The sequence below is a fragment of the Schistocerca piceifrons genome, chromosome 9 (genome assembly GCF_021461385.2).
Source record: "Schistocerca piceifrons isolate TAMUIC-IGC-003096 chromosome 9, iqSchPice1.1, whole genome shotgun sequence".
NCBI lineage: Eukaryota > Metazoa > Arthropoda > Insecta > Orthoptera > Acrididae > Schistocerca > Schistocerca piceifrons.
The window spans coordinates 17882040-17907293 of NC_060146.1; the positions used below are offsets into that span (position 1 = coordinate 17882040).

Below are 25254 nucleotides of genomic sequence, written 5' to 3' on the forward strand. Positions count from 1 at the left end.
TCAGTGAGGAACTTGAAAGTTTCAGCTCGGAGAAGGAGCGTGTAGAGCAACTGTGGCTCAAGTTTAAAAGAATTGTTGACAATGCACTGGGCAGATTTGTACCCATTAGAACAGTTCGTAATGAGTGGGCACCTCCGTGGCATACAGTATCTGTAAATGAACTAATGAAACAGATTACTGTGTAATAGGTGTAAAACGAAGCATAGGCCTGTAGATTGAGTGATGTCGAATGAAACGTGTTTGGCCGGCAACAGTGCAGTGCGTGATGCCTTCATTGTCTACTGTAGAAGAATATTGTCAAATTATATAGAACGAGACCCGAAGAAATTCTGGTCGTATGTAAAGGCTGTTAGTGGCACCAAAGTTAATATCCAGTGCACAGCAAATTAGAGAGGAACTGAAATGGAGGGTAGCAAAGCAAAATCTGAAATGCTTATCTCCATTTTCAAATGTCTGCTTGCAAAGGTAAACCCAGGAGAATTGCCCCAGCTTAATCCTTCTACCACTGAAAAGACGAATGAAAAAAGTGTTAAGTGTCAGTTATGGTGAGTAACATCTGAAATTGTTGAAACAGCCATTGTTTGGGCAAAACTCAGGAAAGCTCCAGATTCTGTTCTCAGTTTGCTACTAAGTTACCCCCTCTTCTAATTACAATTTATTGTAGATCCCTCAAACAAAAAACTTTGCCTGGGAAAAAGTGCAGGTCACACCCATGTACAAGGAGGGTACTAGAAGTGATCCATAGAACTACTGTCCAGTATCCTTGACGTCGATTTGTTGTAGAATCTTAGAAAATAGTCTGAGCTCAAACATAGTAAGGTATCTTGAACAAAATGGCATCTTCCGTACCAGCTAGGGTCTGTTCCAAAAACACTGATCTTGTGAAACCTGACCCACAATTTACTCACATGACATACTGAAAACTTTCTATCAAGGCAGTCACGTAGATGGTATATTTCTTGATACCCAAAAAGCATTTGACTCAGCACCACAAATACACTTATTGTCAAAAGTATGATCAAATGGGATATCAAGTGAAATTTGTGACTGTATTGAGGACTTTTTGGTAGGAAGTACATAGCATATTATTTTGGTTGGGGAACCGTCATCACTTGTACAGTAATTATCGTGCTAACAATATTAGTAGTAACGTCAAACTTTTTGCAAATGATACCGTTACCTATAATGAAGTACTGTCTGAAAGAAGCCACGTAAACATTCGGTGAGATCTTGAGATGATTTCTAAGTGATGGAAAGATTGACAACCTGCTTTAAATGTTCAGAAATGTAAAATTGTGCAGTTCAGAATACAAAAAGATGTAGTAGCCTTACACTATAATATCAGAGTCACAGTTGGAATTGGCCAACTCATAGAAATAATGCTTTGTAGGGATATTAAATGGAGAGATCACGTAGGGCCAGTCAAGGGTAAAGCAGGTGGTAGAATCTGGTTTATTGGTAGAAAACTGGGGAAGTGCAGTCAGTCTACTAAGGACATTGCTTACAAATCACTCGTGTGACCCACTCTAGAATATTGCTAAAGTGTGTGGAACCCATACCGAGTAGGACAAATGGGGGATACTGAATGTGTACAGAGAAGGGCAGCACAAATGATCACAGGTTTGTTTTACCCTCGGGAGAGTGTCAAAGAGATTCTGAAGAAACTGAAGTGGGAGACGCTTAAGAATAGGCGTAAACTAACCTAAGCAAGTGTACTAACAAAGTCTTAAATGATGACTCTAGAGATATACTACAAACCCCTAAGTATTGCTCACATAGGGATTGTGAAGACAAGATTACAATAATTGCAGCATGCACAGGGGCATTCAAACAATCATTCTTCCCATCCTCCATAAATGAGTGGATCGGTAATGGGAAGAAACCCTAATAACTTGTACAATAGGATGTACCCTCTTCCGTGCTCTTCGTGGTGGCTTGCGAATTTAGATGTAGGTGTATTACTCTTAACAGCATTGCAGAGGCTCTCCAGCTGTATTGAAATAGCACCTCAGCATTGAACGGAACAGGGGTTCCTGCCAGCTGTAGGTGCTTTAATCTGGAACCATATAGTTTCATTTTACTATATCACCTATGCCTGGTTTCAGGCAGAATCCACTGTTTTGTTTGAAGTTGATGTGGTTTTTCAATACAGCTGGAGAGCCTCTGCAATGCTGTTAGAGTTTAGGGGTAATACCGAGTGTGCCGAGGTGTGAATGGGTATTTGGTTCGAGGGGGAAGTATGTTAGGGTAGTTGCACAAAGCCACTGTGCCAGGGTGGCATAGAGGTTAGTGCATCTGCCCATGTAGCAGGAGACCCTGGTCTGAACCCTGACCTTCGTACAAATTTCCATTCGTCGCTTCAGTCTGCGTATAATATCCTGAAAGGTAAAATCATTTGTTGATGAAATAGTGGCAGACATATTTGTTGTTGCTTTGTAGATTTGGCACTTGAATGTAGGAGAAAAACTTCAATTATTCGAGTAAGTAAATACTAAATTTAAAAAAAAGAAAAGAAGTTAAACTGATTTTCAGTATTAAAACAGTTTCATCACAACTGTTTCCCTTGAAGTGGCCATAAATTTACATCTCGTGCTACATATAAATCAGCAGTTTTATTTTCCTCTGTTCATTTGAATTGTCTCATCTTACACATAACTCAGCAATTTTACTTTCCTCCATTTATTTGCATCTGTTTTTGGGATTGTGATTTTTTTTTCCCCCCCCTTAAAAGAAGGAAAGACATGGAATGTCCTTTCTCAGGTACACTCATGAAACTAGTACAATATAAAAAAATTATTATTCCATTGTGGCAGGGTGCTACAGCAACCAGTTTCCAATCATTCCAGAATAAAAACAGTCTTGGTTGCAAAATTAGTTAATATGAGTGACACGTTTCACCCTTTTGGCACATCATTAGTTGTGTAAAAGTAGCTGGATGTGTAACCCACCTGTCATAAAGCCGTATAAAATGGATTCTTGTGTTCATTTTCCAGTTTATGTGGCTTTATGATGGAATGTAACAATATTATGAGAAGGAAAGTTGCTACTCACCATTTAGGGGAGATGCTGAGTCGTAGGTAGGCAGATGTTGTGCCTATCTGTGACTCAGCATCCCCGCTATATGTTGAGCGGCAACTTTCCTTCTTACAATATTGTTATATTCCATCTTGGATTTCCCATTGTTTGATTTATGATGGATGGGTTACATGCCCAGCTACTTTTGTAGAATCTGATAATGCCCGAAAAGGGTGAAATGAGTCATTGATATTAACTAATTCTGTAACCAAGACTGTTTTCATTCTGGATGCATAACATTGCTTTGACCTTTGTTAACACACTGTAACTTGTTTCAGGAGGAGAGGGTGTATGCCATCAGTGAATGTAAACTAAAACCAGCGAACAAGAGATTTAGCAGTGTGAATCACGATTATCAAATGATATTTACGGATGAGACAACAGTTGAGTCATGTAATGAAGATGACTTGAACATCCCTCGCTATACATTTCACTTTAAACCTCTAAACAAACTTCCTGACATTGATCTCGCAGTTGGTAAGTAGATTTATGTTGAAGAGACTTCTTCACGAAAGCGTCTGTGCACAATTTTTGTTCGTAGTTAGAACACACCTCATTTGAAGCACTGAAGAATGTAGTTAAAACCAGAATACAAGTCCTAAAATATATAAAGCAATGAATGAAAAAGCAACGCTGGATATAAAATATTTTGGACTGGGGATGCTTTGAAGTTTGTGTAAATTTGAGAAACATCTCATTTTGAGATCACCTGTTGACTGTGTTTAAATACTTCATTGCCTGACTCGTTGAGGAAGATAAGATACACAAAAACAGTAAATTAGTTACATAACTTCAAACTTCTTGAGCAGTTGTTGACTCGAGCAAGTATTGGTACCGGGCTTACTGTATTGTATCTGTCCGGTACGGAGTTTTCTTACGTAAATGATCTGGCAGTTTTTATACACGTCATTAACTAAAAAGTTCACACAGTGTGATGTATATGTGCACATTTGTTCTATAATACAGTACAAGCTGCTATTAAAACACCTTAACACAGGGAGAGATGGATCCTTATTACATCGCGAATAATATGTACGACGGAGTGGTTAGTTTAAAGGTAACAGTTTGTCGTATAGTCGAGTCTGAGTCATCGGTAGGCACACGACCGAGACTGAGAATGTTTCTAAGCTTTCCAGTTAATTCTTTTTCAGGGCTAAAGAAACAAGTACACAGGCCATCATTGTCCCACCCACTACAGTGTACCAGTCTCAGAGTTTGACTGGGGGTGAGTGGTTGTATCTGGTGAAATTGGTGAGACAAAGGTGGAGATGAGAAGTGGAAGAGAGATTAGAAAGCAGAGTTGCTAATGGTAGCTAGAAACAGTAAGTGTGCAGGTCAGGAATGTGGCACTCGTGAGCTCACCCTAGTACAGGCAGGGATAGCTGCAGGTGGCTCATAATGGTGTGGGAGAGTGGATTGGCAGAGGGAATAGAACAGAGGAAGAGGGGGTTCAGAGGAAAGAGGTGGAGTGCAAAATGGCACAGATGAGGAACGGAGGTGGGATGGGGGACAGGGGCTAGCAGAGGTTGAACCCAGGAGGACTGCCTGATTGAAGGCACGTTGTAAGGACAGTTCCTGTCTTTATGGTGCCGGTATTGTGTGATTCAGCAAAAGCTGCAATTGGGGGAGGGATCCCGATGGAACAGATTGTGAACCAGCTGTTGAAGTAGAGAATGTTGTGCTCAACACACCCCTCCAGCTTTACTCTTGGCCACAGTTTTGATCTCGGTTAGCCGGTTAGCAGTCAGGCTTATATAAAAAGCTGTAGAGTTGGTGTACGGTATGACTGCTTTCACAGATGCCTCGGTCTGTGATAGAGTAGAATCTACAAGTGTCATGTGGGGCCGAACCGGAATACATTGTGCATCACAGGTGAACAGAACGGGTCTCGCACCCGGATATCACACAGAATACCGTCAGTACGGTGAAGGGTTCGGAGTAGGTGTAGCACGAGGCGGATCTCATTTCGTAGATTGGATGGTCAGCAGAATACAGCTGTGTGATGTGCGACAGAGGAAATTATTTAAGAAGTGTAATTGTAGCTATTCTGCCTTACTACATCTCGAGTTCCTCTGATGTACTCTTTGGAAGTAAGCGTGCATCATACATTTTATAATTCCTTGTTCATTTTGCATAAACAAAATTAATAAGGAATTAAGATATTAGGGTATGCAGATGATCTAAACATCATTAGCAATAGGAAAGAATCTGTAACAGCAAATCGAATGTGTTAATCGAGGCTAGTGAAGATGTAGGTCTAAGGATAAGTGAAGACAAAACTAAGTACCTGGTTACTACTAGAATGCCAACAGCAGTAGATCGGGAAATGTTAAAAGAGTTGGAGATGTGCAGTTTGAAAAAGTGAACACATTTAAGTATCTAGACGTGGACATCACTTCGAGAAATGAGATTGAATCCGAACTGAAGAAGAGATTACGGGCGGGAAATGCGTGCTACTTCTCACTGAATAGATTACTTTCATCATGGATATTGTGTAGGAATTTAAAGATTAGAATATACAAAACTATTATTCTACCAGTTATGCTGTATGTGTGTGAGACTTGGTCTCTCACTGTGCAAAAATGAAAAGCCATTTCGAGTATTTGAAAACAAAATTTTGAGTAAAATTTTCAGAGCAAAAAGGGATGACATTAGCGGAGAGTGGCGAAAACTGCATAACGAAGAGCTTCACGAACTCTACTCGAGCCCTGACATAATCAGTATTATTGAATCACGTAGGCTGCGATGGCCGGGTCACGTAGCTCGAATGGATGAGGGCAGGGCAGCGCGCAGAGTACTGGTAGGGCACCTAGAAGGAAAACGTCCTGTGGGGAGACTGAGGCGTAGATGGGCAAAAAGGGATGACATTAGCGGAGAGTGGCGAAAACTGCATAACGAAGAGCTTCACGAACTCTACTCGAGCCCTGACATAATCAGTATTATTGAATCACGTAGGCTGCGATGGCCGGGTCACGTAGCTCGAATGGATGAGGGCAGGGCAGCGCGCAGAGTACTGGTAGGGCACCTAGAAGGAAAACGTCCTGTGGGGAGACTGAGGCGTAGATGGGAGGACAATGTGAAGGCTGATTTAAGGAGCCTAGGTATTGAAGGTGAATGGAATGAATGGAAGGAAATAGCCCAAGATGTGGATAGGTGGCGAAAATACGTTGCTGCGGTAATGGACTCTCGTGTCTGGTATGACCAATGAGTAAGTAAGTATTATCAAATACAATAATTTCTTAATAACTAAAAATGGGCACTGTGCTACAAAAATATGTAAGCAATCACTTTGCCTCTGCATAGTTTTTCTGGCGCTGGGCATACCTCAGTAGGTTGTTGTTGCTCCTCATAAACCAGACTTTGGTACTTGTTTGAGTTACGTAGCTTGTACTGAAAAGATGTGTACTGGCTAGGGGACGCTACATTAGCTGAGGGCAATGTTTTTAGCTCTACTTGACTTGTTGTGTACTGAATCTAGTAAGAAATTTTCTTAACATGTGCACAAACTTACACGTATAAAACATTGTACGATATTTTCAGTTTGTATGTCAGCATTTCCAGATTAGTTATGTAAGAGAAATCCATACCGTACAGATGACGTGTTGTACAAATACTTACCTATATTTGGTCATTTTTAATGATTTCTTGATGAGTTAGCTGACAGTTTTCCACTGATTAACTGTTCTTCTGTAATGTACAAAACAATTCAAACAGTACAGTTATTATACTCCTATTAAAATATCTTTGTTACTAGACAGACTGCAATGGGGTGAGGCAGTGTTGCCAATGTGCAGCCACCCACGCTAGACAGAGCTCTACATGTCCATACAAAATGGCCAACACAGCTAGCATGTGGCACTCGAGAAGGGAGAAGGGACTATCGTTGGGGTGACAGCTGGCAACTAACACTCGCCTTCATCTCCTCTCTGCCTCTCACGTGATTTCTCAGAGTTTACCTGTTGTCCACCTGCATCAGAGGAGTGGACTGCAAACTCTTACATACTGGCCCCGCAGTTATTCTACTATAACTGGTTTCACAAGTGATCGTGCAGTTGAAACAGTGCCAGGCCATGAAAGTATGTGAATTCAAAGAATAATAATTGTATGGTTAATCCAGAAGGATCACTAATGATAAGCAACAGAAAAAATTTGTTTATCGATTAAATTCTTTTCCATTCACAGCAGTCAGTGGCCCTGCTGGTAATCAATTAGTGAGTGTATATATGGAGTGCTAATTAAACACACGAAATCACAGTTAAAGCTTATATATGAATGTCGCCTAGTGAATTCACTGGATCAACAATTTATTTAACTGTTATGTAAATACAAAATCTTATAGTGGCTCAGTTTCACTAAAGCCCAATCGTTAGACCACAAAAAATATTTCTCACCACTTCCTTACAATCCATGTGTGAGATATGGCATCAGATATCACCAGTGTTTCACTAAAAAGTAATTTAAACTCTCAACTGGTGCTCATAGGTTAAAATTCGCAAAAATGTTCAGGTATCAGTTGGTGGACAAAAAACAGAAAACTGTTCCAAATCCTGAGCTGCCATCGTGGGGTGTTCCCTTCTAAAATGTTAAAAATATAAAACGTGTGCAGCCAATATGTCACTAAAGAGACAGACACTGGAACTTAATGCAAACCAATATAACTACTAACTCCCTGAATGACCAGCAGCAACCGAACAAAGGCTCATCGACTCTCGGCCTTGAATGTTCTTCACACCACATGAAGCCTATGGTTAACATGCTGAGAGGAGAACACCTTCCATCGTTGATCATTCTCTTGCTTCACAAATAGTTCTAAGCTTACTGGTTCATTATCAGACAATAAGAATATACGTATGCCCACCCACATCCCCTCCCCTCCCTACCGCGCGCGCACACACACACACACATTCACCACTTCAAATCATTAGTATATAATCAAACATTGTCTGCTTATATTGAGGATCTTGTTGCACACTTTTCGATGTTGCTTTCTGAATTTGTGTGTATTGCCCTATATTTTAGTTGTACACAGCTTAATGGCCAAGTGAATGATTACCCGATTAATTACTAGGGCTGTCCAAAGGGAAGGCCAGTAGTCACTCTGTGCTAATCAAGGGAGTAGTGAGACCGACAAAAACCACAGCTTTGTTGGGTTTGGCCAAAAAATTCTTAATTAATTGAGAACAATGAGTGGGTGCTATGAGTGGATGGTTCCATTGTGATGACTGGAACTGTGCTTTTGAGACATGTGTTAGGAAAGTTTGGATTACTGTTCACAGTAGCCAACATGTCCTGTGCAATCTCCAAAGTTGCTTCTGCTCAGTTGTTAGAATTTCAGACACAAATTTTGCTGAGATCCTCTTGAGGTCCAAATGTTCCATTAAAATGGAAAGAATGGATCAGTTATTAATTTTAACCTCGTCTTCCAGTTCTCTCACATAATTTGTTCATCCTACATCTCCAGGGTCCTTATTTGATTAGTAACAACGTCATTTGCAAATGTTGGGGCCCTATATGAACTTGCTTTACTCTTCAGTGATGAACGGCAATCTTTGAAGTGGTTGTATCACCTCTCATTTTTCTGTGTGGTACCCATTGCTTCATCCCCAAACACTTGTCGAATCTTGCCTGCTGTCTCAGCTTGAGAATTGCCAAGCTTAAAACAAAATTTTATGTAATAATATTGTTCCACGTTTCGTGCCATTTTGCCCACACACAACACAAAATGCAACAACAACCACTAAACATTTGTTCACATGTCAGTGGCTAGTCAGCGACTGGTTGTTTCATAGTCCTGAAAAACAAATCAGATGTGCACACTATGTATGCCTATGAATATTGAGTGCACATGCCCCATTACTATTTTGTTGCTTTCAATAACAAAAATTAAGGTCAGATAATTTTTTAACAGCTCTAATACTAAATACATTTTAAATCTTCACATATGATGCAGTGAGAGAGCGATTTGTCAGGGTTACACAATGCTGCATTCATATTACAAGTATGTCTGGAGGATTCAGTGTTCTGGAGCTTTTACATCATAATCAGATGCAATTAAAATAAACTCAGTTATGATTGCCCTTGATCTTGATAAAAGGTTCGACAGTGGCAACTGACTACTGCAGCCATTGTCTCACACTTCGTTTGCAGTCAACATTGTATGCACATGTGTGCTATTAATTTCAAAGGTATTTTGCACAAGTACCGATTTGTGCATACTTTCCTAATTTTCATAGTAGTAGTAGTAGTTCCATTTTTTTGTATCTGGAATTTCTGTAGAATTTTTCTAGGTCATGAACTAGATTTCAGCAATATCAGCTTGTGCCACATTCATAACTTGACATGTTGTCCACTAGTATAGGCTAGGAAATTATTTGTCTGCTCCAGTCATTCTGCTTGCCGTGATGACTGGTACATAATTACCTGCAATAAGAGGTGGCCGATAATGGAAGCATTCCCATGTCTACAGCTGTTGGCAGCTGACAGGCTTAAAAGCTCTTAGGAGCTAATTTTCTCCTTAAAAACTTTGGTTAAGAAATTATTTTGATTATTGTACACAAGCCACTGTTCTTTTATTTTGTTTCTCTATGTGCAAATACCATTGATGTAGTAAATACTACTGGTAATGTTGATAAAGAAATTACTTTGATTACTGTACACAAGCTACTGTTAACTTATTTTATTTTGCTTCTCTATGTGCAGATATCATTGGTGTAGTAAATACTATTGGCAGTGTGAGAGCAACAAACATGGAAGAGAAGAAACGTGACATTACCATTGTTGACCAGAGCAACACCACGGTAAAGTAGCTTGTGCTTGTTGTGTTGTGCTTAACTGCAACACTAATTATTTTCTATGAATCTGCACTATTTGAGCTTCGTATGTGGCTGTTTTATTGCTGGACTTGTCAAATTTTCAGCACTTTGTTTCATTAATAATAACTTTCGTTAAACCACGTGAGGTATAGTGTTGTCCTAATACAGACTACTTCAAATTTTGTGTCACAAATGCCATTAGGAGCTATTTCTGTATTGGCATTGTTATTTATGTGCACTCTCTGAAAATGGTTTAATATCCTAACAGCTGAACTATTTCTTCAAATCATTTATAATGCATGATGGAAAAATTAGTTGAAGATAAGAAGCTCACGTTTCATGAAGAGTACCGTTAAGCCAACTTATATTATGGAATAAGAAAATTTTCATTTAATTGGGCATTGCTCTTCCATTAAACACGTTCAAAAAATTGTCTTTGATAAATACAGTACAGCACCAATTTTTTTCTACTGGTTACAACATTTTTTAATCCCATCAAATTTCCATTGTTCACAGTATTAAAGTGCACCCAGTTTTGCATTAACATGTTTATTATTTTCTGACAATTAACATTAGTAAAATTATGTTCATGGTGATTTCACAGATAATGGTGCTGGTATGATGTCGGGCTTAAGGTAATGACCACAAGTGGTATGCCGGGGGCTCCCTGCTCTCCGGATCTACATCAGTATTATTGGCTACAAGACAAAATAATTCGTGGTGCTACTGCTGTGTTCCCTGTTACTGCTACCTTAGCAATATCTGTTAACCGTTAACTCTAAGAAAACTCTCAGCATACTGGCTGAATGAATAATTTTCAATAGAATTCAGATGATGTTTTATAAGTGCGTATTGACAGTCACTTTTTCCCAGTTGCTACCAATCTTAGCTTTCAGTACTATGTGCTAGTTTTCGGATATTATTGTAGCCATATTATTTCCGTTTTAATTTTGCCTTGTGGTTATGATCATTTACAGTGTGGACATGTACTTCCCAATATTTGTAGCTAATACTGTAGTTTTATGTACAATACACAGAAGCACTGAACAGCATAGCCTGTTAATGTAGAGTAGGTAGATTGACTGCACCAAGAACGCTTTCAATACTGACCACAGTCCATTCTCAATTGACACAGTTGCTTCCATCAGCCACTGTGTAAACCATTTTGATTGTGTATTGTGTTGCTTTGTGAATGAAGTGTTGTGTTGTGTTGGCTGTGTCCAAATTGAATATTGTCTTCAAAAACAAAAATTCAGTTTTGTTAACTCCAAATAAGTGTTCCAGTTTTGAAAAGGAAGAAGTGTGCCAGTTAATCGAAATATGCGGAGTTGGAAACAGTGCTTCCAGTATCCCAGTGAATGGCTTGAAAGTGCCCAATACCAAGCATATTTGTAGATGCCCTCCGCATCTAATGGGTGAACCAACAGATTCAGGAAGTGGTATAATGTGGCCTACAAAGTTTTATGTGGAGAAGGAAATAGTGTGAACATACAAACAGTTCATGAATGGTTGAGTGGTAAGGTAAAAGAAGGTACACAATGTTACAAACTACTGGACATCTTCAACATTGATAACATAAGTGTTATAACGTCAAGTTGAACACATATATTTCAAAACGACACAGCACGTATAAGTCACAGAGCAAGTTGACAAGCAAAACATGTGAACACGGTAACATTCGAATGAGCACTGAGTCCAAGTCTAGCGGCCGCTGCTCGGCTGGCCGCTTAGGTGGCACAGCTGCTGCATGGCTGGCAGACAGCGCCGCACATAGAGGACGCGTGTAATTATGCAGCGGTACTTCGAATGATCGGTGAGTCACAACACTTTTCCCCCCTTTGAAATTTTGTCACTGGTCTTGATGGAGGTGGTCTGTAGATTGCTAACGTCCATAGGCATTGTTTGACTGGCTGTAAAGTCTCGAGGAGGAGGCTACACGTGCAGACAGAAGTGTCCCCGATGATAACGGGTCGAGATGACAGGAGACGTGGCAGTTGAATCTGCTTGGGCCCCATGCACCAACCTCCCCGTTGCAGCAAGTCCTGTTGTTATAACAGGAGACATGGGCGATGTGTCGGCGTCCATAGGAGAAGGAGGCCAGTAGATTGGCTCTGACAGATGACGGTCATCCGGTTCCTGCATGGGGCACGTCTCCTGGTGGCGTCCGTTCTTGTGCTGGCACCGATATGTTGGGAAGAGGACTGCGTTGTGAGTAATGAGAGATTCCAGTATCCCGAGCGTCAGGTAGAGCCGAAGGTGGTGTAGTGGCATTCGGAACAGGCGTTGCCGGCACACGAGGCCGAAGCTGGTCTGAATGACGCACTGCAACACCAGTGTCCGTCTGGATTTCGTACAGGCGTCGGCCACGGTGTCGTAAGATGCGGCTCGGACTCCATTTTGGCCGCCTGCCATATCCCCGTACCCAGACAAGGTCGGCGGTGAACCGGACATGCAAAGGCACCCGCGGCCGTGAGGTGGAAGGCTGCAGAAGATGAAGTAGCGTGCGGGGCTGTCGGCCATGTAAGAGCTCAGCCGGGCTGTGGTTGCCCATGGGAGTGAAACGGTAAGAAGCCAGAAACTGGAGAAGCACATCAGCAGCAGCAGAAGAAGTCAGGAGTTTCCGCATCAGAGCCTTAAATGTGCGGACCAGTCGTTCAGCCTCACCGCTTGATTGTGGATGGAACGGAGGGGCCGTGACATGCATAACACCGTGACGAGCACAAAAATCCGCAAAATCGGAAGAGGCAAATTGCGGACCATTATTAGTAACAAGAGTAGAGGGAAGGCCTTCCAAAGAAAAAATGCGGGCGAGAGCACTTGTGGTTGTCGCGGTGATAGGGGACGTTCAACGGACAATGAAAGAAAAGTTAGAGTAGGCGTCAATTACGAGGAGCCAATAAGTACCTAAAAAAGGTCCCGCGAAGTCAGCATGAATATGCTCCCAGGGCGTCTCAGGCGAAGGCCACAGTGACAAAGATGACTTCGGGGCGGCGGTCTGTGGCACACAAGGGCCGCAGGCAGCGACCATGTGTGCGATTTCAGAGTCGATGCCGGGCCAGTACACATGACGGCGCACTAGAGATTTTGTGTGACACACACCTCAGTGCCCTTGGTGAAGGAGACACAAGACTGAAGCGTGCAAAGACGCAGGTACCACAACACATGGCGAAGCATTGTCAGTGGAGAGGAGGATAACACCGTCCCTAGCCGTGAGGCGGTAGCGAAAGTGTAGTAGTTCCGCAACAGGTCAGAAGTCTTAGCGGACGGACAATCTGGCCAACCCTTCTGAATACAGCGTAAAACCCGGGAGAGGGTAGGGTCAGAACCCGTAGCAGCCGCCAGCTGGTCCCCGATGATGGGGAACCCGTCTACAACCCGCAGCTCAGCAACATCCAGATGGAAACACAAAAGTTCATCCTTATCGAATGCCAGATCAGGATCCATGGGAAGGCGAGACAGTGCATCAGCATTTGCATGTTGAGCCGTTGGCCATAAATGAATCACATAATTGAAACGAGACAAGTAAAGAGCCCAACGCTGGAGGCGGTGTGCAGCCTTGTCGGGAAGTGACGATGATGGATGAAACAAGGAAACAAGTGGTTTGTGATCTGTAACAAGATGAAATTTAAATCCATAGAGAAAAACACCAGACTTATGAAGAGCATAAATAATGGCCAAAGCCTCTTTTTCAATTTGAGAATACTTTTGTTGGGCATCTGTGAGCGTTTTGGAGGCATAAGCAATGGGTTGTTCAGAGCCATCTGAAAAACGGTGCGCAAGGACTGCACCGACCCTGTATTGAGAGGCGTCCGTGGCAAGAACAAGATGTTGGCCAGGTCGATAAGTAGCCAGGCACGGGGCCTGTTTCAGCATAGTCTTCGATTTCAGGAAAGCTGCATCGCATGACGCGGACCAGTGAAAAGGCACGTTTTTATGCAACAGGTGATGCAACGGCTGAGCCACCGAAGCAGCAGACGGTAAGAACTTGCGATGGTATGCTATTTTCCCCAGGAAGGCCTGCAGTTCCTTAACAGATGTAGGGTGAAAAAGGGCATCGATTGGAGCAACAGTTTGCTGAAGCGGACGAATACCATCCTGAGAGAGTTGAAACCCCAAGTACGTGATATATGCCTGAAAAAATTGTGATTTCTGAAGATTACACTTAAGACCGGCAGTCTGTAAGACATTAAAAAGTGTGCGGAGATTTTAAAGATGTTCGTCAGTGGTGGAGCCAGTGACAACAATGTCATCCATGTAATTGATACACCCAGGGACAGGGAGCAATAATTGTTCCAAGAATCGCTGAAAGGGAGCAGGGGCGCTAGCAACCCCGAATGGCAAGTGTTGGTATTGATAGAGGCCGAAAGGTGTGTTAAGGACCAGAAACTGCCGGGAAGCAGCATCGAGAGGAAGTTGATGATAAGCTTCTGACAGGTTAATTTTAGAAAAATACTGGCCTCCAGCAAGTTTAGTGAACAGTTCTTCAGGTCGGGGCATAGGGTAAGTGTCGATGAGGCATTGAGCATTTAAAGTGGCTTTGAAATCGCCACAGAGACGAATATCACCATTTGGCTTAGCAACGAGAACGACAGGAAAGGACCACTCACTGGGAGTGACAGGAAGCAAGACCCCTGAAGTAGTGAGACGATCCAGCTCCCATTTTACCCGATCACAAATGGCCACAGGAATGGGCCGAGCCCGAAAAGACTTAGGCCAAGCTTCAAAGTCGTTTGCACGGCCTAACCCAGGAGAAAAAAAGGACGAAAATGTCATCGATAACGAATCCAATTGAGCTTCAAAGTCGTGATATGAGCTTCAAAGTCGTTTGCACGGCCTAACCCAGGAGAAAAAAGGGACGAAAATGTTGTCGATAACGAATCCAATTGAGCATAAAGAATAGCATCAGAGACGATATTGACAGAGTCATCTATGGAGAACCCAAAAACGCGAAAGGCATCGAAACCAAAAGGATTCTCTGCGTTACTCTGGTCGACCACAAATATGGGAACAGTGCGAACAACGTATTTGTAAGATACCGCAGCATTAAATTGTCCCAAGAGAGAAATCTTCTGTTTATTGTACGTCCGTAATTGCCAAGTGACAGGCGATAGGAGTGGAGAACCCAACTGAAGATACTTCTGAGAATTAATTATAGTGGCAGCAGAACCGGTATCCACTTGCATGCGAACATCTCGACCAAGTATATGGACAGTGAGGAATAACTTCCCTGAAAGGGAAGAAGTGCATTTGACAGACAACACAGAATCAGCGTCATGTTCATGAACATCATGTATGCGGTCGGATTTGCAAACGGAAGACACATGACCTTTCTTTTTGCAATTGTGACACATAGCCCAACGTTGGGGACAATCCTCGCGTGAATGTTTCGTGAAACACCGTGGACATGAAGGAAGTTACCGGGGTTTTGCTGCAGTTTCTTAGCGGGTTGTTTACGGTTAGGCCGAGGCTGCGCTTGGGAGCGCACTGCGGCCACGTCGGCCAGCGGGGACGCATCGCACGCATCGTTAACAGCCCACAGAGGTTGTATTTCCCCGACATCACCCCACGCCTCTATTTGTGCCCCAGCGGCGCGAGAAATTTCAAAAGACTGCGCGATGGAGAGGATTTCATCTAGAATCGGATTTCCCAACTGAAGGGCACATTGCCGAACTTCTTTGTCGGGTGGCAACCGGATAATAGCAACCTGTACCATGGAATCGGCATAGGATTCTTTGTGAATATCAGTAACAAATTGACACTTTCGACTGAGGCCATGAAGTTCAGCAACCCAAGCGCGATAGGGTTGATGCGGTTGTTTTTGACAACGATAAAAGGCAACACAAAAGGCTACCACATGCGTTTGCTTTTGAAAATAAACAGACAGAAGTGAGCACATTTCAGCAAAGGACAAAGTCACAGGATCTTTCAAAGGAGCCAATTGCGACAACAACCGATACATTTGAGGTGAAATCCAGGAAAGGAACAGAGACTTATATGTTTGTTTGTCCGTGACATGAAATGCCAAGAAGTGCTGTCGATGATGGTTTTCATAATCAGACCGTCTTCCGCCGTCTCGTCGTAAGGAGGAAAAGGAGGTACAGCCAACAATGAGAAATGCCCCGCATTTGACACCACGACGAAATCGTGAATCGCTGATGTTAGAAGCGTTTGCTGTTCAATGAGACCTTGCAATAGTTGCTCGACAGAAGCCATGGAAACCTGTGGGTCAACGATGAAAAGGAAAAATCCACTACCTCGTCGCCAATTGTTATAACGTCAAGTTTAACAAATATATTTCAGAACGACACAACACATATAAGTCACAGAGCAAGTTGACAAGCAAGACATGTGAACACGGTAACATTTGAATGAACATTGAGTCCAAGTCTAGCGGCCGCTGCTCGGCTGGCCGCTTAGGTGGCGCAGCTGCTGCATGGCTGGCAGACAGCGCCGCACGTAGAGGACGTGCGTAATTGCGTGGCGGCACTTTGAATGATTGGCGAGTCACAACAATAAGACTATTCTTTGACATTCTTGCAAATGAAACGTTTGTGTTTAAAGGCAAAAGGGGAACATAGTAAAGTTCAAATTGCAGAATGTTAGGTATTAATGCTGATGACCCAGAAAAGTTGAAGCCGTTTCTCACTAGCAAATCAGATAAATCACGTTGTTTTAAAAATGTGGTAACATTGCCCAAAACAATGTCAGTGAAAGCATACAAGAGATTATGAGAATTTGAAAATGGTTGCATAGCTTTGATTAAAAATGGTATCAGGTAGCAGAAAAATTCTCCTATTTGTAGACTGGTGCCCTGCATACCCTAAAAATGTAAAGTTACGGAATATGTGGTTAGTCTTCTTCACTGAACTGCACCAGCAAGTTGCAGCCCATGGATTTGAGCATCTCCATGATTTTAAAACACATTATAAGATGCTCACGGTGCAGAAGGCATTAACTTTGCTAGAAGCTGAAAAGAACACTAACTCTTGTAACATATTGGTTCTGGGTGCTATGAATTATGTAACAAAGTCATGGAGGTTGCGTCCTTCATCTCGGATTGCTTCTCAAAAGCTGGATTTTCAAAACATACAAAGAAAATGGATCTGAATTGGCAAATCTGGCTAGTGATGCTGACTGAAAATCCCCTTGGCTCATTGTGGGAAAAGCTGCAGTTGGATTTCCATTTGATGTTGTCACCATTGAAATTGTGTCAGTGGCAGATATGGTCAGTACTCATATGCAAGATAAAGGTGACATTGTAGGAAGTCATTGTAGGAATGATGATTGCAGACACAAATGTGACAGTGAAGGCAATAAAGAAATATATTTCTGTTGTAGATGTGGATGGCAAGGCTTTCCCTAAAAATTCACCAAAATAAGTTTTAACACACTATATTTCTGGATTTTTTGGTGAAAAAAACTACAGAATTACTCATATGTCAAATCTGTGTAGAGTAACTTTTCCGATATTGCCATACGTTCAGATTGTTTTTGAAGGTGCAAATGACAAATGTACCCTTTCAAGAGAGAGAAAGGAGAAAAGGTAGTCATCAGTTTGTTTTGGAGGAATAGACAGCATATATTTCAGGATGTATATGCCCCAGGAGAGCCGAGAAAACCCAGGAATTTTTTCATCTGGGAAAAATGCAGGAATTTTTTAGAATTCTGGAAATTTTTCATTGTTCTAATTTTCTAATTTTGTCTGGTGAGAACTAATACTCTAACAAAGAATTTTACTTAAGCCCACTACTGCAGAATAATACTGCAGCCATAAAACGTAAACAAAAGAAAAATCAAAAATAAAACTTCAGTTGCAAAGGAAATGAACCATTCACAACAACAAAACACAGTGCTCACATACGCAAAATATGACAGACTATGCAATACTTTGATGAGCGTGATGTCACAGCTGTTTATACTTCTAACGGGTGATGGGAAAATACTACATATGGTAGTTTCAGAAGCGTTCTTCTTCTTTCGTTTCACCCTCTTTGGGGTACGCTGGATCAATCATTTCTTTGTGTGTTGTTCTTTTCTTAGGGCCCAGTATTTCTTCATTCTTTCTGATCTTCTTCTCCTCTCTTCTTCCAAGATGAAGGATTTGGACTTTTGTGTGGATTTGTCTTGGAACCTTATGTTTTCATCTTTAGTAATTAATTGAGCAGTTCGATCAATAAGTGAATTTTCTGAAATATTTAATTCCACTAGGTCTTTCTCAGTTTCTTTAAACCAGTTGGGCTTTGTTTTTTGGTTACGGAAGATTTGTTTAGTTAATCTGTTGGAATTCATTCTGAGAAGATGACCATAAAAATTTATTCTCCTTTTTCGCATAGAATCTGAAAGTTTTTCAGTTTTGATGTATATAATCTTATTGTCTTGAAATTTTGGCCCAACGATTTTTCTTAAAATTTTTCTTTCCTTTATCTCAAGTTTCTCCATTTGGCCTTTGAAATTCATGTTAAGTGTTTCTGCTGCATACAGTGCTTCTGGCTTAATCACTGTCTTGTAATGTGTAATTTTGGACCCCCATGAAAGGGATTTTATGTTGTATGTATTTTTTGTTAGTTGGAAGGCCAATTCAAGTTTATTTTTTCTGGATTCCATTGCTTTGCTTTCCCCAGCATTCCAAGTAATCCATTCTCCGAGATATTTGAATTCTTTTACTATTTCAATCTTCTGTTCTTGAACTTTGAGGTATTTACATGAGTGCTTGATGTTTGTCAATATCTTAGTTTTTTCAGAGGAGATGTGAAGACCAATTTTAGCTGCTTGTTTCTTTAGTTCAAGGATTTGCTCCCGTGCTTCTTCCATTGTTTCAGCAAACAGGGCCATATCATCTGCAAAAGCAATGCAATTTACTTTAAGGTTCTTCTTTTTGCAACCCAGTCTTATACCACTCTTAATATTTGTGTTCCATTCTCTGACTACTTTCTCAAGAGCACAATTGAACAGCAACGGTGAGAGCCCATCGCCCTGTCGCACTCCCATTTTTATTTCAAAGGGTTCCGATAGTTCGCCCATAAATTTAACTTTCGAAAATGTATTTGTAAGGGTCGCTTTTATAATATTAGTTGTTTTCTTATCCAAACCCATTTCTTCCAGGACTGATAACAGTGATTCTCTATAAATCGAATCATATGCTTTTTTGAAATCAATGAAGGAGATTACGTATGTCTTTGCCCTTGATTTTTGGTAAGCCATGATGTTTTTGAGGTTTAGTATTTGTTCCGAACATGATCTACCCTTTCTAAAACCTCCCTGGTATTCCCCGATTTGCGGATCCAATTGCGGCTCTGCCCTGTTCAAAAGGACTTTAGAAAGAATGTTGTACGTTATATCCAGCAGTGATATTCCTCTGTAATTGTTAGGGTCTGTCTTCAAACCTTTCTTGTGGATAGGGTGGATGAGAGCTGTTCTCCATTCTGCGGGGATCTCTTCTTCTTTCCAGATTTGATCGAAAACACACTTTAGGGATGTAACTGCATTTTTGTCAGCCTTTTTCCATAGTTCGGCCTTTATTTGATTTTCTCCTGACGCCTTGTTGTTTTTAAGTTCTGAGATGACCTTCTGTAGTTCTTCAGTCGTCGGTGGTTCTGAATCCGGCTTCTCACGGTTGTTTGGAATGGATTCAAATTTTTCAAGGATGGGTTCACAATTCAAGAGTTTCTCAAAGTAGCCTGCTAGTATTTTGCAGTTTTCCGTGTTGTTGTGAGCGATGGTCCCATTTACATCTCGAAATTGGAGGGTGGGTGCTTTGTATCTTGATAACCTTTGTTTGAAAGTTCTGTAAAAGCTCCTTGTGTTGTTTTTAGCTAATTCTTCATCAATTTGGAGGAGAGTTTTGTTTTCATGTGTCTTCTTAATCCTTTTTATATTTTTATCTACCAGTTTTCTAACTGTAATGAAATTCAGTCTACTTTCTTCTGTTTTCTGTGATTGCCAATTTTGCCATGCCTGTTTTCTCGTTTCAATGAGGGCATCACATTCCAGCGACCACCAGGCATTTTTTTTACTTTTTTTGTTAGGTGCTATCCATTCAGCTGTAGTAATGAGGTTTTCCTTGATATCCCCCCAGCTTTGTGTCTGAATGGTTTCTGTTGCTTTTGTGAATTCATCTGATTTTAATATCTTTTCTGTGCTATACTTCCGACCCTTAATTTGTTTCACACTGCGTTTCCTGTTTGGGATGACTTTGAACTTAATTTTAGAAAGGTAATGGTCTGAATCCAAGTTTGCACCCCTGAGTACCCTAACGTTCATGATTTCGTTGCTAGAAATCTTCTTAATTGCCACATGATCAAGTTGAAATTCCCCAAGGCTAGGATTTGGGGATACCCATGTTTTTTGTCTTCGTGGTAGTTTCTTGAAAGCTGTGGATTTAAGAATTAAATTGTGTGCTTGGCAAAGTTCTATTAGTCTCACACCATTTCTGTTTGTTCTCTTGCGTGCAGGATAGTTTCCAACTATTTTCTTATATCTTTTTTCTTTACCAATCTGTGCATTAAAATCTCCAAGAAGAATGATGATGTTTTTATCTGGAATTTTCTGAATAATGTCATCTAGATGATTCCAAAAGGCCTCCATTTTTTCTTTGTTTTTCCTGTTAGCCTCGTTTATAGGGGCATGTGCATTGATAATTCTGTAGATTTTGTTTGTGCTTGTGAATGTAAGACTTGAGATTCTTTCTGATTGGGAATCAAAGCCAACTATTGAGTTCAAGATTTGTTTGTTGATTATAAAGGCTGTACCAAGATGTGGTACATTTTTCATTACTCTCGGTCCCACTTTCCCTTTGTATATCCTAAAACCTTCGGAATCGAAGGTATCTGTATCCATGTATCGTGTTTCTTGAATGGCTGTTATGAGTATGTTGTGGTTCTTTAGCGTATCTGTTAGATGTTTTAGTTTTCCGGTTTTCAACAATGAGTTTGCATTGAAAGTTGCTAGGTACATTGATTGCCTATATTGAAATTTGGATGAGATTCCAAGACACTCCGACTTGTCTTTGTGAAATGTTGCAGACTCCCCAGAATCCGAATGTCTGCTGACGTACTGGCGTACGGTGGATCGTCCACCTGGGGTAAAATAGTTTACATCACACACTTCCATGATTGATGAAAGTTATTTTGGGTGTGGCCCAAAGGCCACAAAATGTACAACCAAGATTGTGAGTCCTGGAGGTAGTTCTTCCGCTCTCTCCGCCGTTGGGTTATCTGAACTTCCTCTTCCGCCTTTGAGACCGTTGACCAGGTTTCACCTAGTAACCCTAGGCAGGGGCCCTTACAGGGTGCTACCATCCGGAGCCAGATGGACCCAGGTTTTTTTTAACGAGGTGTTACTCCTCCCCCTCCTCCTTCCTCATCACTTGCGAAATGAGGCCCCGGACTTGGGACCGGCAGTGGTGGAGTTTTCAGAAGTGTTATTTTCAAAGAAAATTTTTTTTATGCAAGATGATTTGTGTTACTTGTGAGAATGTGATGAATTTCTTAAATTCTGGAGCATTGGACTCTTATTCAAAACTTAACACTGAGGACCATGCCTTTGACAATTTGTGGGCCCAAAAGACAAGCCATTTATGCCATTACTTAAAAATTTTACTGGTACACTTGTGTTTGATATAACTTATAGGAGTAACATGCTAAAATAAGACCAGGTTTGAATATTAGTTTGTCATATTTCTATTAATTTTTTCATACCAAAAAAAAAAAGCGAAGTAAGTTCTTGAGCAATTTCACACATAACTGACTTGTTTATGGAAACATAAGTGCTTGACAGAACATGTATTCAGCCAGTGAAATTTATAAAGGCAAAAGCTTTTTGATGATAAAGCTTAGCTTTTATTGTAGCTATATGTATGCATGTTATTTAAACGTTAACTTTTCTTATTTGTGGGTTCGCGTTACTTGACAGTGATGTTGCTATTGGCTGACAATATAACATGTCCCATGCTCTGAATATCTCCTGTCATTGGCTGGCAAGTTCACATGACATGAGTTATAATTGGCTGATGAAAGCATGTTGCAATCTATATTTCAGTGCTTCAGAAGTTGTCATGTTGTATTTGGTGGAATTTGTGTTTATATTTTTGTAATACAAAAATATGCAGTGCACGTGTTGCCGCGCATGAAAGACATTTACAAAATGTATTGTTTTTTTGTGGGTTTCATTTCCTAAAGCCCCAAAAAATTCTGTGCCCGGGTGTGAAACCTCCACTATTTAAAGGACTGGTAAGTTTTAGAGCTCCAAGGCAAAGTATATTGTCACTTAACATGGAATAATGTACTTTCACATAAGAAAACCTGAATTTTCACCTGGAAAAAGTGTTTTTTAGCTGGGAAATCCATGAAAAATACAGAATATTTTTTTTTCTTTCTTATCCATGTATATGACCTGTATTTACACTGTGAACTTAGATGAGAGACATAATTCACAAATTTTGGTGTACAGTGTATATATATTACATAACAAATACTTCATTATTCCTTTCTCAGTTCTCTCTCTTTTTAATTCCATATGACATCTGTCACAATATAATTTCACAATGCGGTAACTAGTTCCAGCCAGTCATCATAAGTATATAAGCAGATACTATAAACAATGAAGTAACATTTCCATAGCATTCTCAGCGTAAGTACATACAGCGTGAAAATTACTGGACTATTTGAAATAAAATCATCATAAGTTCTGAACGTTTTGTGTTAAGACGTTCAAACTGCACGGTTGGCCGCCGGCATGATGGGAATTAGTCGGCATATGCATGGTTTGTTTCAGCAGTGAAGCTCACTTTCATTTGGATGCGTTCTTCAGTAAGCAAAATTGGCTCATTTGGGAGACAGAACCCACATTTCACAATCGATTAGTCTCTTCACCCTCAGTGAGTGACTGTGTGGTGAGCAATGTGCAGTCACGGAATAATCGGGATGATATTCCTCCTTGGAAAGGTGACTACAGAATGATACACGAAGGAATTGGAAGATGATTTCATCCCCATTGTCCGAAGTGACCCTGATTTTGACAAGAGGTGTGTCATGCAAGACGGAGCTTGACCACATCGAAGCAGGAGAACGTTTGATGTCTTAGAGGAGCACTTTGGGGACTGCATTCTGGCTCTGGGGTACCCATAGACAACTGGGAGGGGCCTCGATTGGCTGCCCTATTCTCATGTTCTGAACACATGCGACTCCTTTTTGTGGAAATATATTAAAGACAAGATGTACAGAAATAATGCCAGAACCATCGCTGACCTGAAAACAGCCATTTAGGTCATCAACAACATTGATGTTCCGACACTTCAGCAGGTCATCATGTACTACCGAGGTTCGTAAACAGTCTCTGAAAGAGGAGTGCCTCCTGGTCAAAGGAGGCTTTCTGCAGAACATAAATGTAAACCCAAAGTGGAACACGAGACAGTGGTTTGTGGGATTGAAGCTAGCCCCTTGATGGCATCCCACGAGTGTTCCATTGGGTTCAGATCAGAGGTATTTGATAATCTAATCACCAGTGTAACTTCACTGCAAGCACCACTGACACATGATTCTGGAAAAATGCCATCACCAAGGGGTAAGACATCAAGCATGAAGGGGTGCAGGTGGTCTTCAATAATGCTACCTAATCCACATCTGTCATAGTGCCTCTGACCACTATCTAAAGTCTCATGGACGTCCAGGTGAACATCCTGCCTTACAGAGTGGGCAAGCCGGATATTGTCGTGTTCTGTGATGAGTTGTAGACACTTTTTCACCCACACACTGTTTTACGATCTTTTAACCACTTTCCATAGATGCACTTAACCTGGGGTGATCCCAGCATGCAAAACTTCACGTCTGTAGGGTGTGTGGGACAAGGCTCAACCTGTCTTGGCTCTGATTGGTCCTTCTCGGACATACCCATTACAGTGCAACATTTCATTTTGTATTGTGGTGTGGCATTTTTCAGTCTGCACAACTCATTTCAGTTCGAAAGAATTGTGGTTTCTGTGTTGTTTACCTTTCGCTATTTGTTCATGATATGAAAGATGTTCACAGGTTCTGTGGTTGTTTGCACAGAGGCAGTCTAGCAATCAATTGTCAAATTTTGATGTCAGCAGAGAGGGGTGAGAATTGTCTGTGTATTACGCAATCACATATGTGGTGGGTACTGCAGATTTGTTATGAAATGACACTACAGTATCAAGCAGAAAGAATTTGAAGATTTAGTTGACAATGAAAAAGCAAAAAATTACCATCATCAACAGATGAGATTCATTGTTCTGTACATCGAGAAGCACTTTGTGCTAACTTTGCAGGCATGGTGGACAAGAAGAAATAGTGAAATTTCTGGGGTGGCACACATTACTCCAGTGTCAGTTGCAACAGTTTTTATGGAATTGAACGAAGAGTATGGAGAATACACTAGTTAAGTCCAAGGACATACCCCATCATTTTTCGGTATAAAACTCGCTATTTTTGAATTTGTGAAGGAAAAAGGAGTGCAGGAATGAAAGTTAGATCATGTGAAATTGGTTGCAGATCACACATCTTAAGTGGACTTGACTGCACAGCATCCACAGTGAGACATTGCAAAGTGGGAAACAAATTCTTTCTAATTTAATTGGGATGCATTTAAAAAGAAAATTATATTGTAGAAGGGACACAATCCAACAAAACACAGTCCAATTCCCGAAGCTCACTGACGTTAAAGAAAATACAAGGTTTTAAGAATTCATCGTGGCCTTGGGAGAATTACAAGAACGTTTTCTAAATGTTTCACGGGCACTGACAGTTTTATGTTTATTTCAAAGACCATTCCGGTTGTAACTGTTTAATCTGCAAGGTAATTCCCATTTTAAAGACAAATCCTTATGAGTTAAAATTGCCCGGGACTTCTATACCGCTATCCTCAGGTCTCCATAATGAGGTTGCAAAATTGCTACAATATTTCGATTGACATACATGTGTAGTGTCTGTCTGTATGCCAACAGTTTGTACCAGATAAAAATTGTATTGTGGGATTGTATTGTCACTTGAATGATTCCTCATTTGTCTCTGCTCTGCTTATGTATTTTCCTTACCTTGTCATGTGCCTGAAATGCACCAGCCGGCATTTGATATTACAGTTGACAGTGGTCAAAATATTTTGGCTCCTAGTGTGTGCTGACAAAGAAACAGGAACATTTAGTCGCCATTTACAGTATATGATTTTACTCCAATGACCACTGTCTCTCTGAAACCAGTTGCAGCATTGTGAAATGCTCTAGTGATTGTTTCATAAGAAAATTGTGTCGTAATCTCCACTGACAATCCAATTTTTTCATAGTTCTGTTCTGGAACAGCTGAGCTACACAGTCTAGAAATTTGTTGTATTTGTGATGAGGCAATCGAGACACACT

General features: G+C 41.0%; 1 protein-coding gene across 5 annotated transcripts in view; it reads left to right on the forward strand.

Annotated features, from left to right (window-relative positions):
- Positions 1-25254, forward strand: part of LOC124716954 (replication protein A 70 kDa DNA-binding subunit-like) — a 174410-nt gene that overhangs the window by 132582 nt on the left and 16574 nt on the right. For 4 of the 5 annotated variants that reach the window (XM_047243543.1, XM_047243546.1, XM_047243545.1 and 1 more), the window contains exons 12-13: positions 3354-3552; positions 9775-9872. In XM_047243543.1, the coding sequence (XP_047099499.1) occupies positions 3354-3552; positions 9775-9872 (297 nt within the window). Of the gene's footprint in view, positions 1-3353; positions 3553-9774; positions 9873-10491; positions 10730-25254 lie in introns of those variants that run through there. The other variant, XM_047243548.1, reaches the window with a different exon arrangement.